This window comes from Sporothrix brasiliensis (assembly GCF_000820605.1).
Source record: "Sporothrix brasiliensis 5110 chromosome Unknown Cont19, whole genome shotgun sequence".
Lineage (NCBI taxonomy): Eukaryota > Fungi > Ascomycota > Sordariomycetes > Ophiostomatales > Ophiostomataceae > Sporothrix > Sporothrix brasiliensis.
Genome location: NW_024467138.1, coordinates 3,517,213 through 3,530,674, shown reverse-complemented (window position 1 = coordinate 3,530,674; position 13,462 = coordinate 3,517,213). Strand labels below are relative to the sequence as shown.

The 13,462-nt window shown below is 52.8% G+C and overlaps 4 protein-coding genes across 4 annotated transcripts; 3 read left to right on the top strand and 1 right to left on the bottom strand.

Annotated features, from left to right (window-relative positions):
- Positions 1–995: 995 nt before the first annotated feature.
- SPBR_01156 (uncharacterized protein) lies at positions 996–1,262 on the top strand (the record flags this gene model as incomplete). Its single annotated transcript, XM_040759473.1, has 1 exon — positions 996–1,262. The coding sequence occupies one exon, from the start codon at positions 996–998 to the stop codon at positions 1,260–1,262; it is 267 nt and encodes an 88-aa protein (XP_040618778.1).
- Positions 1,263–1,413: 151 nt separating this feature from the next.
- Positions 1,414–2,490, top strand: SPBR_00792 (uncharacterized protein; the record flags this gene model as incomplete). The annotated part of the gene is made up of 1 exon (XM_040759111.1): positions 1,414–2,490. One exon carries the CDS (start codon positions 1,414–1,416, stop codon positions 2,488–2,490), a length of 1,077 nt encoding a protein of 358 aa, XP_040618777.1.
- A 1,209-nt stretch (positions 2,491–3,699) lies between these two features.
- On the bottom strand, positions 3,700–5,519 carry SPBR_00413 (uncharacterized protein; the record flags this gene model as incomplete). Its single annotated transcript, XM_040758732.1, has 2 exons — positions 3,700–4,639; positions 4,705–5,519. 2 exons carry the CDS (start codon positions 5,517–5,519, stop codon positions 3,700–3,702), a joined length of 1,755 nt encoding a protein of 584 aa, XP_040618776.1.
- Positions 5,520–7,183: 1,664 nt separating this feature from the next.
- On the top strand, positions 7,184–11,725 carry SPBR_00044 (nb-arc domain containing protein; the record flags this gene model as incomplete). Its single annotated transcript, XM_040758365.1, has 4 exons — positions 7,184–7,502; positions 7,568–9,928; positions 9,980–10,262; positions 10,330–11,725. 4 exons carry the CDS (start codon positions 7,184–7,186, stop codon positions 11,723–11,725), a joined length of 4,359 nt encoding a protein of 1,452 aa, XP_040618775.1.
- Positions 11,726–13,462: the final 1,737 nt, after the last annotated feature.

The following is a 13,462-nucleotide window of genomic DNA, read 5'->3' as shown; positions in this document are numbered from 1 at the left end:
TGCGGGGGTAGCGGGGTGCATCGTCAAGTCGTTCTTAGAAGCGGGGCATCCCCCAAACATTCTCCACCACAAGCCATAGTTCTTTAGTCCAAGGTGAACCCGCTGTATATTAGGGGTCGAGTTCACGACCAGCCCTCAAATGATCTATCTCTTGTTCCAGTCTCATGATTTCTTCGCCGAAGCTGCCTACTAGGCGGCCCATGGCTTCTGATGCTCTTCCATAATAAGAGGCTGAGTTCTTCAAGTCCTTGATATGTCGGTTGATTTGCTTTTTTCTGGACCGGATCTCAATTGGCGTCACGACCCAACCTTGGCGAGCGGCTTGCGCAAACGCTGCAGAAGTTGACAGCATCTCGCGTTCCGCGATTAGAGGGTCGATGAGAATCCGGAGTCTGTTGGTCTCCAGTCCATAATGATTGTACTGCGCTCGTAGCTCTTCCGATTGTCTCTGGAGTTTTCGCAGCATGGTTTGGGCATCCTGCAATACTTGTGCAGGACTAGGCGGCCGCGGGTCGTTGCGGTGAGAGCTATTCCCGCTTGCTCCACCGCCTCCGTGTCTATGGCTGTGTCCTGTACGCCGCATCTGAGCGTTTAAAGCCTTGAGTTAGTTGCACGCTAATATGCCAGTCTTGTTGGTCTAGTTCAGATGGCACTAACGTTTAATAAGAAGCAAAGGCGGTGGAGAAATTTTTGTTCTTTTTTTTAGGTGTAAAAAGATGCCAGAAACAACGGACTCGGGATGGAAAACCAAACAAAAAAAATCGATCCTCTGGGCTGCATCAAAGCATAAGCAATAGGCCGCGTTGCTCTGATTTCGCCTTGAGGCATTAATTCCTGAGAAATTAGTGCCTCAGGCATGTACACATGTAAATCATTTGGGCCTCGGATTGGTTAGCCAGATTGGTTAGCATCTCGCCCCTCTCTCCCCAGTCTTATTCGTGACGACAACCTTCATCGTGACAACAGCACAACACGCCATCTCTTCGACAGCCAATATGCGAGACCGGATCCTCAAAGACAAGTCTGAAAAGGCGCAGAAAGTGTTTATCGACTCGATCGATACGCAAGCGGTGCTTAGTCTAGCCTCGTCATACCACAACGATGAACCCTGCCAAGTCTTCCGCGCCCCTGCCAATGGGAGCTTTAACGTCTGTTTTTTTGTCGCCTTTGCCCAAGACAAATGGGTCGTGCGGTTCCCGATTCCAGGCAACGTTCCGTGGATCGACGAGAAGATTGAAGTCGAGGTCGCTACCATGAAGTAAGCGCTTCTCTGGGATGCTGATCGGCTACGCTTTTTTTCCTGCTGACCGCCTGCTGCTTAGATATGTTGCTTCACATACGACCATTCCCATTCCGAAAGTTCATGCATACGCTTTCACCAAAGACAGTCCTATACATATGGCCTTTATCATAATGGACTACGTGGAGGGCAAAAATATTCGACAACTTGGCTTCGCGGCGGACGACCAACATTGGGTTGCGACGCCCGGGCGGACAGGAAAACGACGGGAGGCTCTTTATCGTGGCCTGGCGCATATTTATACAGAGCTGCGCAAGCTCGAATTTCCGAGAATCGGGGCTCTGGGATTCGACCCGGGAGACTCGTCCATCCAAGTGCGGCACCGACCTATCAATATCGAGGTTCTCCTGCAAGAATGCGAAGGCCTCGCACCGACGGCGAGGCTGCCTCCTGGCACGACGTTCGCTGGCGCCAGTCAGTACCTCGATACGCTGCTCTGGCTTGGCGACAACTTGCTGGAGAAGGGCAGAAACGCAGTGGACGGGCGGCGGAATTTGCTCCTCTACGCATTCGCGGCATACCGGCAATATCTCACAAGCAAGTGGATGGATCCAGCATTGGAAACCGGCCCATTCGTCTTGATGCACGGTGACCTTGCCATCCAGAACCTGCTCTGGGACGACGATATGAACCTCGTAGCTGTGCTCGATTGGGAATGGAGCTCGGTGGTCCCCGTGCAGTTCTTGGTTCCTCCGCTTTGGATCATCAACCACGACTTTCGCTTTCTCTGCCTCACCTATCCGGACCACATGCAAGAGATGCGCAAGTTGAATGCCATATTGGACAAGATGGATACGCAGCTGGATTGGTCCCAACAGGAGAAGCGCTGCGACGCTCTCGTACTGCGCGGCCTGTCCCACGCCGAATATGTCTACGATACTTTTTGGTCCCACCTCAGCTACTCGGAAGCTGGCTGCTTGCGCTTTCCGCGTGGCGACGAGGAGTATGCACAGTACGAAGAAACCGTTGACGGGTGGCTTGAGGAGTTTGATACCGACGAGAGACGAGAATTTGTGGAGCGGAAAAAGAAAGAGGCGTTTGAATACTACGATGAAGAAGAAGCCTACTTTGGCCCTCCGCCATCCAATGCGGACGACTCCATTCTGACGCCCGAGGAAGAAGCTTTGGCGAGTCGTTATCCTGCTTTGGTAGAATACCGCAGAGCCGTCAAGGCTTCGATGCGACGGTGAGACGTCTTTCCCAACATTGTGTCACGGCTGCGTGCCAAGACCGGACAAGGACAGATGAGAGCCACCTGTCAGAGGCTCTAAAAAGCATAGCAATTGTTGCAAATCGGGCACGTGTACGTCAACAGAGGCTAGTGGTGACTACGCCGTTGAATATCAAGCCATCCCATGGGGCTTGTACGATGATAGCGGACATGGATCGGGAGAGAGGACAATACAAGTAAAGCGCCGGTCCTGTCGATCAGTTTGAGTCCGTTCTACCTCTGCGGAATGGCCGCGGTTGGTTCAAATTTTCCTCATGAAAGCTATCCTCATCTACGTTCTTGAATTCAAAATTACGACAAATGATGGTCATTTTACACGGGAATGACTATCCTAGATGTTCTGGTGCTTAATCAAGCCAGAAACGTCATGGGGCATTTTGTCAACCTGATGTACCAGAATGGCCGGCCACCGCTGCCGGGCGCGAGCAGGAGCCAGCCATCGGGTTCAAGGGAGCAAGCTGGACGACGTAGATACCATCAGTCTATGTATGAAGCTGCAAGCATTTAGCGACGAGGTTGACTGTTGCGTGATACAGCCAATGTTGGCGATCATTCTATAGATGGTTAGCGGTTACAGATCTGCTCGATGAGACGCTGTGGAATACGACATGATTTTCAATCTCTACGTTTGTATGTTTTTCTTTTTTTTTTTTTTTTTTTTTTTTTTTGGAGAAAACCGTGCTTGTCTTTTTCACAATAAAAAATGGGGTACGAGATAATATTTTCAAGTAAAATAGTTTTCAGTCACCATAAAACTGTAAATAATACATATGGTATTGAAAATAAATTGTACCCTTCTCCTACGAACAGTACAATTTTTTTTTAAAAAAAAATGATACTTACAATAACATCATACTTATAATAGCTTCGAAAAATAAAAGAAAGAAAGAAACCATCTTATGCAGACATTGTCAGATGCTCTTTCCCAAATAGACACGCCACTTCCTTCCCACCACGCTCCTTCCAAGTTAGATATTCTACATCGTCATTGCCTAATCTGGAAGTAAAATCATAATCGCGTGACCAAATTGGACGAAGCCTCAAAAGAGCAAAACAAAAAACATTGCTTGCTCAGATTTACATAAACGTGAAACGCCTTACAGCCACAACCCAATAACGCCATCATACATCGTGAGTCCCATCCTGGCGCTGCCAGCCACTACTGCCACTAATACGTCGTCACCTGTGCTGTGCCCCAGATCGACGAGTGGTGCCGTCGCAGTGGCTCGACCACAAACCGCTCCAAGTCCGATTCGAATTTGCTCGAATTCGACTTGAGCAGCTTGATGCCCACGTCGCTGATCACGCGGCATCGCAGGCACGCCTCGACCACGCGCTGGTACGTCACGCCGATCTCGTCCTCGATCTCGTTGCTGTTGAGAACATCCACCGCCGTGTAGTAGTCGGCCAGATCTGCGTCGCTGCTACCGCTGTCTCCACCGCTTCCGCCACCCTCGGCCGATGTGTCCTTGTCCATTCGGATGTCTGCCAGCCGCTTGCCCAGCGCCAGCTCGATCAGCCCAAACCCCAGCCGCACGAGCATCGGGTCCAGGTCTTGGAAGGTGCTCCAGAACTTGGACGGCGCAGCGGCTGGCGTCTTCTTGAGGCTCTGCCGCCGCGGCATGTCCAGCGACCAGAACCGCTGCGTGATCATCAGGTTGTGGGACGACTCATGCCGCGCCACCGAAAAGTTTTGCCACGTCCACGTCTTCTCGATCCACGCCGTCGGGTAGAACTGCAGGATCGTGGCCGCCAGGTTCATCGCCAGCTCTGCCCGCACGCGCCGCCGCTTGCTCTCCGTGCCGCACGTCGCGAGCCACTCCTCCATCGACACAATGGTGAGCGCCGTGTGCTGCCGCGGTGCACGCACTGTGTACCGCTTACCATCATGGGCACCGAGCACGCCCTGCAACTCTTCCGTCCTCATCTTGGGCGAGTTGGGCGGCGACATGCGCACCGCGTGGATCCACTGACAGAGGTCCGGGATGGGCGTAAAGTTTTGCACCCCGCGGCTCTCGCTGTACTTGACAAGCAGTGCCGGGTTGTCGCCTGGCCGCGTCGACAGGCTGCCCTGCCGCGCGCGGGACCACGTCGACCGGATCCATTCACTGTTTGTTAGTGGCGGACAACGACAACAATCGGTCACAAAACAGGGCATGTCATCGACACTCACCTCATCATGTCCTCGTCGTCATCTGCGTCGTCATACGCTGTCATATCGCTCTCCATTGTGGCCGATCGCCCGCGAAGTCGCAGATTCGACATGACACGCGACAGGTCGGACGACTGGAACATGACCATCGTGTCCGTCACCGACAGGTTCGCCTCGTGGCCCGCTGGACAGTTGCACCGGAAGCTCTTGCCGAGCACTTCGTGGAAGCCGTTGAAGAACTGTGCGTCGATCCGTTTTTGCCGCTCTTCCTGCAATGTGCTCTGCCGCTGCACCGTGTTCGCCGCCGGTTTGGCATCCGCGTACGCCGTGCTCGAGCAGGTCTTGAGCAGCTTGCGCAGCGCCGAGTTATGGAACGCCAGGTAGTCCAGATTCTTCTTGATCTCGTCCTTGCGCAGGACCCTCTTCACGTCCCGGAATGACGGCAGTACCCGCTTGGCCACCGGCTCTGTCTTGATCCCGCCAAGGTACCGCTGCAAATTCGAGACCAGCTTGGAGATTTCCAAGACCTCGTGCTTGATGAGCATGCACAGCTCCTTGTCCAGACGGCTCTCAAGCCGCGCACTGAACTCGGCGTCCTGCCACAGGCTCGTAAAGCTCTTGTCGCCGGTGATCAGGCCAATGCGGTCCTTTTCTGACAGATCCTCGTCGCCCTGCAACAGTTTGAGCACACACTCCTTAAAGATGCGCTCCTGAACTTTGATGGTCATGGCCCACCGGCTGGCAGACCCATCTTTGACCGACGAGTAAAGCTCGTTGAGACACCCGACCACGGGCCATAGGGCGAGAGCTAGGCCGATCACCTCCATGCCCGACATCAGGGGCAGTGTGATTTGGTGTTTACTGAATTCTGGATATGTTGTGCTGAATCTCGGTTGATGTTGGCAACGGCAGTCCAAAATATGAAATTGAAAATGAATAGGCAAACAGGCGGCTCAAGGAGTTTGAATGTTCCTAGAGGAAGCCGAGACAAGAGACGCAGACGTGAGGTCAACGTTATGAACCGTTTCCAAGCCAAACCATTTCCAAGCCAAACCATGAAAGGGGGGAGGTTATGGACGCTGGGACGCTATTTGGTTGGCACCTGAAAGTTGGTGTGGTGGCCGCACCTGGGTTTTGGCCAAGCCTTACTTTCTTTCACACCAACCGAATGCTTATAATTACAGCCCAATATGACACCAAACATTGTGAAAACAAAACGACACATCAAATCGCCAGGCCAGGCTGACCAACGAGAAGCAAGCAAACCGCGAGCAAGTGAAGAGCGATCTGCTGTGCCGTCCGGCGCCATGTCAGAACGAACAACGCTAGAAGGCACCGAAGCTTGGAAGAGAAGGTGCTTCTTTCCCCGACACTTCAGTCAGGATGGACAAAGAACACGGTGTGTCCTATATCGGCGTGCTCGCAAGTCTCATAAGATTGTGGTTGGCAAGGAGCAATGATCTGACGTGTTGCCAAACACTCGGTCCAGATAAGGTCATGGGTTAGGACTGCCCAAGTGACTTTGCTGCCTGCCACTAGGACCCTCGGTCAAGGTTCCCGATGTCGTTCCCAGTTTCTCTCCAAGAGGGTGGATGTATGGTCTATTTTTTACCTGTCAACCTGTCGGCGGATATTGGCAAGTGGAATACCCCAGGACGCATTGCTGTGTTCTGGAGAGAAATCCATATGACGACAACTTTCGGACAATATGCATGCCCCGCTCGTATGGCCAGCAAAGAGGGCAGTGCAAAACTTAGACCGCAAATGGCCGTCTAGTTGTGGTGCATTCGCTTCCACTAACATGCAGCTAGCAACACTTACAGATCGGAACAGCGCCCGCTCCCACCACCGTCCGAACAAAGAAGCGAATCGGTTGGCTGGCCCGCCGTGGCCTGAATGCATCCCCACGCCAAGCTACAGGTGGTCACGCTGGCATGCGTGCGATGAGGCTGAATTCGCAATAGGTCTCCCTAAGTCATTCTGTCGTCCAAGGCATACCAATACATCCTCGTTGCCAAATTGTGTGCCCGCTTGTTTCGACCGAGCAGCGATTATTACCCCGACTCTGCCACTATCGGCTCATCCGAGAGCCAACACAGAGCCGCACTGCGAAGTCGATTAGAGAACATGACGGTTGTCTTCGGGCAACGTCGAGAGAGGGCAAAGATAAAGAGACAGCTGATTGAAGTACGCACTACCATTTGAAATCAAAACGGCGAAGCATTTCTCGACCGATTCGAAAGCAGCGAAAGCTCTTGATGTGCCACGGCTAGCGTGGTGCATACAACAGATCTAACAAGCAAGACAGGGTCCACTTAATCTACCCTGCCTCTTGCGTATCATATCAACATCGTGGGTCCTGAGGTTAAACAGTATCTCTGACTTGCGCGTCGTCGCCCGGTACATCGATAGCCACAGAGGACGTCACCGGCATAGGACTTTCTGACGAAAGCACATTTGCCTCATTGAAGTTTCCTTTATCTTCTTAGACCAACGTGTCATGGACAAGCAAACACACATGTACGATGTGCTCGGCAAGAGGAGACCGGGTGTCATGAAGGCAGTCGTTGCTGCTCGCTACGAGAACGCTTCGCAAACATTTAACAAGCTGTGCTCAAATATCATTCCCTTTGCACAACTTTTTCCCAAAACAGAAACACAGCACCAAGCTCTCGATGATGCATTTGCACGCCTCACAATCTGGGGCCATGAGACAGGGGCCGAGGACCACACTCTGGATTACAAGCTGCGCAAGTCAAAAGATCTCCACGACACGGTGGTCGAGGCGCTCCAAGAGCTGCAGGTATCGCTCGATGAAGGTATGCCTGTACCCTTGAAAACTACTACTCTATTAGTCAACTACCGGCGACTGACTACGGCACAGCTCTGCAACTGCTCGAAGATGAGAAACTTCAACAATGGTCCAGTCGTGCCACAGATGACCAAGCTGACCGCTCTCTACCACCCGTCACAGTTATTCCAGACAATGAAGATGGAACTGCCAGCCGAGATGAGCTGATTCCGGGCACAGTCGACGGTGCATCGCTGGACGACGCGCAGACCGCTGATCTACTCGAGACGCTCTCTGATGTTTTCGACTTCATTGGCGAGCGTGTTGAGAATTTGACCATGCTCGGCCCTAGCCTCAACCGCCCGTACCCGCAGGACATCGACACATACTCATCAAGTATCAGCAACACTAGCGACGTGAGCGACCAACTAGACATTGAGCGCGCAAAGCTTGAGTTTCCCACAGCATCAAATATTCTCAAAACTCGCCTTGGCCGTGCCAACTGGAAACGGCGGGTCTCTCAGGCGGTTGTTCAAGAGCAGATCCAACACGATGGCAAGGTCCACATCACCAAAAAAGGAAGCAAAAAGCCCCACCATCACGATGTAGCACAGGATGCTTTCAACTTCCAGAAGCCGACGTTGAAGCCGGAGAGACGACAGACAGTACCAAAAGTGCCCATGTTCTTACCTCTCATGTCGATTGCCGCGAGCAGTGCGGCACCCTCTGAAACGGCATCCATATTCGATGTGGACCACACCATACTACCAAAGCTGACTAGAGCCGAATCTGCGACGACCATGGCGACCATGGCGACTTTCAACTCCAAAAAAATCCAGATGGCGGGCAGCGGCATGTTGGGGCAACCACCTGCTAAAGCAGCACTGTTTCCGAGACCGCCATTGCAGCTTACCGAGTTACCCAAAGGAAAGACGCAAATGTTCACCTGCAACTTTTGCGGCTACGATCTGGAAGCCGGTGGCAAGATCAAGACCGAGGAAGACTGGAACGAGCACCTCCTCAAAGATCTGGAACCATATTTATGCACTTTCGACAAGTGCTTTAGTGCCCAAGAGACCTACGCACAGCGTGACGAGTGGTACCGCCACGAGCTGGAATCGCACCGCATCAAAAAGACGTGGCCGTGCCCTGCTTGTATGAAAGAGTTTGACACCAAGAGCGAGGCGTCCGAACATCTTGTGCAGACACACTGCCGGGAGCTCAAAGACGACAAAGAGGTGGTCATGATGAAGGCCATGCTGCGACAGACGCTCTCAGGTCAACATGTGGGCACGCAGATATGTCCTCTGTGCGGCGACAAAGTAGAGGCTTCTGCCTGCAAGGACCACATCGGACGGCACCTCGAGTACTTTGCGCTCCTTGCCGTTGCCAACGAAGACGCTTCGGAGGAGGACGATTCTGACGACATCTTTTCACAAAGCGACGATGCCATGTCTGAGCGCGGCCGAAAGGAGTTTGTTCTCAACACCTTTGTCACCGAGCAGTTCAAGCTGAATCTGGAGCGAGGAAAGCAGCCGCCTGATCTGTTCATGGATAGTAGCAGCCGGCTGGACCTGTTGGACGACATGTCGGACTACGACGGCTCCAAAGACTCAGACTCGCGCATCGGTGGCGGTCACGGAGACACACGGCAGATGCTTATCGATCGCATGTTCCAAACGGGAAACACCTCTGGAGCAGCGCAACAGACTTCGGTCGGCCGCACCGGTGAAACCTTTGAGCGCGATACACCGGCGAGGCGGATGACGACATCGACGACCACTAGTCAAAAGACACGGCAGGCCTTGCAGTTGGCTGCGAAGCCACCGTCTTTGGCATCGTCCACAGAAAAGATGCCTTTGCTGCGCACTTTTTCGTCGCCACGCAATTCAGATTTCATGGGCCGTGATAAGGAGCTGGCCAATCTGTACAAGATATTGTCCGAGCCTGGCAGAGTATGCGTCGTGAGCGGCGAAGGCGGCATGGGAAAGACAGCTCTCGCCGTCGAGTACAGCTGGCGCTTTGAGCAGAGCTATCACTACATCTTTTGGGTGCAGGCGGAGACGCCCGTCGGATCGAGCGACACCTTCTCGCAAATCGCCCAGCAACTGCAGCTGGCCCCAGACGGCACTGATCAAGATACGCTGGTCCGGCTTGGCCGCGAGTTTATCGAGCAAATCAAGGACAGGCGGTGGCTCATGGTTCTCGACAACGTGGACCGCTGGGAAGACATTGACGCATACATGCCCAACAAGACATCAGCCACGCAAGGGTCCGTCCTAATCACGACACGGCACGAGAGCCTAACGGCGCCATCGCGGCCTGTTAACTACTACCGCGTCATGCTTGAGGAGCTGAACGTCGAGGAAGGTCGGAAACTTCTCATCTTTGGGCTCCCAGAAGAGCTGCGCCCCGAAGAGATGTCACTGCGCGATCCTGAGTATAAAGTGGCGGGTGAGATTGCAGGGCTAATTGGGCTGCCGCTTCTGATTGTCTACGTCTCAGGGTACATCAAGAAGTCTGGGTGTACACTCTCGGAGTTTTGGGAGTATTGGAACGAGTGGCGGCCGAACGCGTGGATGAGCGCCAACACCACTCAAGGAGAGCGACAGGAGCCGAGCACCGCTGGCCGAGAGAGTGTACTCTACGTTGCGCTCCGGGATCTGAGTTCTGACGAAATGAAACTGCTCAAGATTATGGCCTTCCTTGACAGCAACGGCATCCAGCGCGAGGTATTAGAGTGGAACAACCCAGACCAGCCGGGACCGACCTACCTCAAAAAGAGCCGGTACGTACATGACGTAGCCTCCCATATGTTGTGCAAGAAAGCCGTCTTTAACAACCTTATTCCACAGTCTTCGTGTTATCATCAGCAAGCTTAAAAGTCAGAGCATTGTCTCGGAGAGAGAACAGGGCGGCCGCGAGATCTACACCGTTCACCGTCTGCTACAGTCGAAGCTGTTGCAGGACATGAATGCAAATCGAGACGAGCGAGACATTATTTTCGGCATTGCCTACGGGCTGATCCGGAACCGTCTGCCTCGGCCGTCGCTTGACACGCCGGAGCAGGCCAAATGGAACGCGTTCAAGGAGTACCTTCCGCATGTGCTTAGCTTGCAGAGGGCCTATACCGATCCGCTGTCAATTGTCAATGTGAAGCCGTTCCTAGGACTGGCGGAGCTGTTCAAAGATGGCGGTGTCCTGCTATGGCAGCGGTACATCCATGGGGACGCACTGAGACTGCTTCGCTCGGCCGAGCGGGTCTTAGACCAGCTTCCACAAAGCAACGAAAACCTTCGCTCCGAGATTAACATCACCATCAACCTGCTCCTCCAGTACTTTGGCATCAGCCACCGGAAAGAGATCAAGGAACGGTCCGCCAAAATTCTCGAATACCGTCAGAGTATGCTCACACAACGACTACCGGAGAGCGTCACCAATGAGGACAAACTCGTGCTGAACAACGCGCGAGCCGACTATGCCAACACGCTGCTTCAGTTCAACGACTTCCGGAAGGCCGAGCCCATCTACGAAGAGTGCTTGACCATCTACACAGAAATTGGCAAGGCCGAAGACGGTGGGACCGCCTTTGCCATTGCCAAGCTGCACCACCACCTGGCCTATTGCAAGATGTACCGGCGGCAGTTTGACGAGGCGCTGGCGCTGAGTCATAAAGCTGTGCGCATTATCGAGAGTGTCAGCGACATGGCCATGGCGCTGCGGTACCGTTTCGATCTCGCCTGCATCATGCTGCAGTCAGGTAATCTGCAGCAGGCGCTCGACATGCACCAGGACATTCTCAAGGCGCGTCTCGGCTTCCAGGGTCGCGCCAGCTACTTTACGCTCCAAAGTCAATACGCGGTCGCCGCCCTGTGCCACTACCTTGGCCGCCTCGAGGATGCCGAGATTCTGATGCAGTCAGCACTGAGCAAGGCGGCCAGCCGTGGCGGCAAGAACTTTTGGCCCGACGCCGCCGTGGCGCGCACCAAGTACCATCTGTCGCTGATCATGACCGAGCGCATCCAAGCCGATGGCGAGAACGAACAGACGGCCAAGCTTCGGGACGCGGCTCGGAAGCTGGCCTTTGAAGCCAAAGATGTGCTGTCCCGCATGCTGCCCTATGATCCCGACACCATCACCGGTGTGCGCGAGGAAGACACGTTGGCACTGTTTGATCACCTGCAGCCCGTCTTTGGCGGACGCTTTACAAGCACGAAGCTGCTGGGTTATGTGTCTCATGAGGAGGAGTAGGAGGATGGAGAACATTGAATGATGCAACGACGGCAATAACGTCCTTTATCCGAGCCCTGAAATCAAGACAACGACGTGCCCCCACGGGGTTGAGTGTGCCCATGAAATCGGCTGTGGCGAATGTGGTCAACTGGCAGGTGACTTGATCTTTCTCCGATGGCGGAGAGATACGCTTGAAGGCGGGAATGGAACAAAAACAAGAAAATGAGAAATGGGAATTGAGAAAATGACGTCGGCAAATACAAAAGTTGAGGTTGAATGATTCAAACATGGCGAGACCTACGATGGCCATTACGTTTTAAGACTATGAAACGGACTCGAAGATTCCCAAGTTCTACTTTGCACACCGACTATCGTACAAATCGGACGTAAAAGGAGAAATAAATAGTCCTTTTGAAAATGGGATACGATAAAGAGACCAGAAACTTGCTGGAACGAGGACCACAAATCCGAGAACGTTGATTCGAATCAAACAAAGACAGTCAACAACTGCGGCCGGCGTACGATTGGCTTCGTATTCAGGGGACCCTGAAAAGACCCTGGAAGCAAATTGGGCGGGCGCCAATATGGCGGGCGCCGCTCGGAAAACGGCCCGCGTAAGGCTGCCCGGGGAGTCCCTGTGACGTCATATGTTGATCAACTCCTTGCAACCAACGACCAACGATGGACGATAATCAGAAAAACGCAGCAAAACCAACTCAAAGGGCCAATAATACGCCTGCTTCACTACATCGAATAATAAGACCGATTTTTTGGTCTTGATTCACGCGACGTGTGAAAAAAGCAGGGCAACAGAGACCCTCGCACCGGCCCAGGAAGCATTCTCCCAGTGCATATCCTGCCAGGCCATGTGCTTTCGCCCCTCGGTCAAACTAGGCTGTTTCTTGTTTCCCTTCCTCAGTCTACCTCTAGGCTGCACATCCTATGAGCATCTGAGCCTATTTTATACGTCATTTATGGTCCGGGACACGTAAATTGTGACTGGCCCTGCGTGGGGGGATATGTTCTCGTAACGAATATCTCCCCGCAAAGCCGCACCTAATCTGATAGTCAAAATGAGCCTCATCACGACATTGGCCCGGCAGATTGGAAATGTAGCCAGACTATTATTGCTTGGTATCGGTTTCTCACTCTTGCCGGTCAGCCGACGCCCTGTAAACTTTCAAAACCGGTTTCTGCATCTGTTTATGTCCCTCTACGTTATATTCAGGACATCCAATTGGTCCATGTTTACTTCAGGGGCGTATGCTCCGATAAGGATACGGAATCAGGCAGTGTCTTCTTTCCGAGTTTCACTTCTACTCATCCCAGGAGATCCCGAGATTCCTCGTCAAAAGGTGCTAGTTCCTTGATTTGGGGTTGTTTGTGTTCACCCTGACATATTTTCATCACAAAAATCGCCGATTACGGAGGTTCTCATTGCTTAATGGATCGTGCCTCATGTCAAGTAGGCCATGACAGAAAAGGAACTATCCAATACTCATGGTCAGTGTGAACTCGTGAACTCCATGTCTGTCACATCTTTCAACTCTACCAATAGGCAACCAAGTGGACAAGAATAAAGCAAAAGGCAGACCAGAATGAGCTGACCCATTATGGCCCCCCTTTTCTATGATATGATCGTATCTCCCATTCATTATAAAAAGGAGCCAATCCTAGGACATAAAGTGCATAGCTTCCCGAGAACGTATTTTTTATTAGCAAAACTCCTCGCTTTCTTTCGCTTCATCTCGCCTT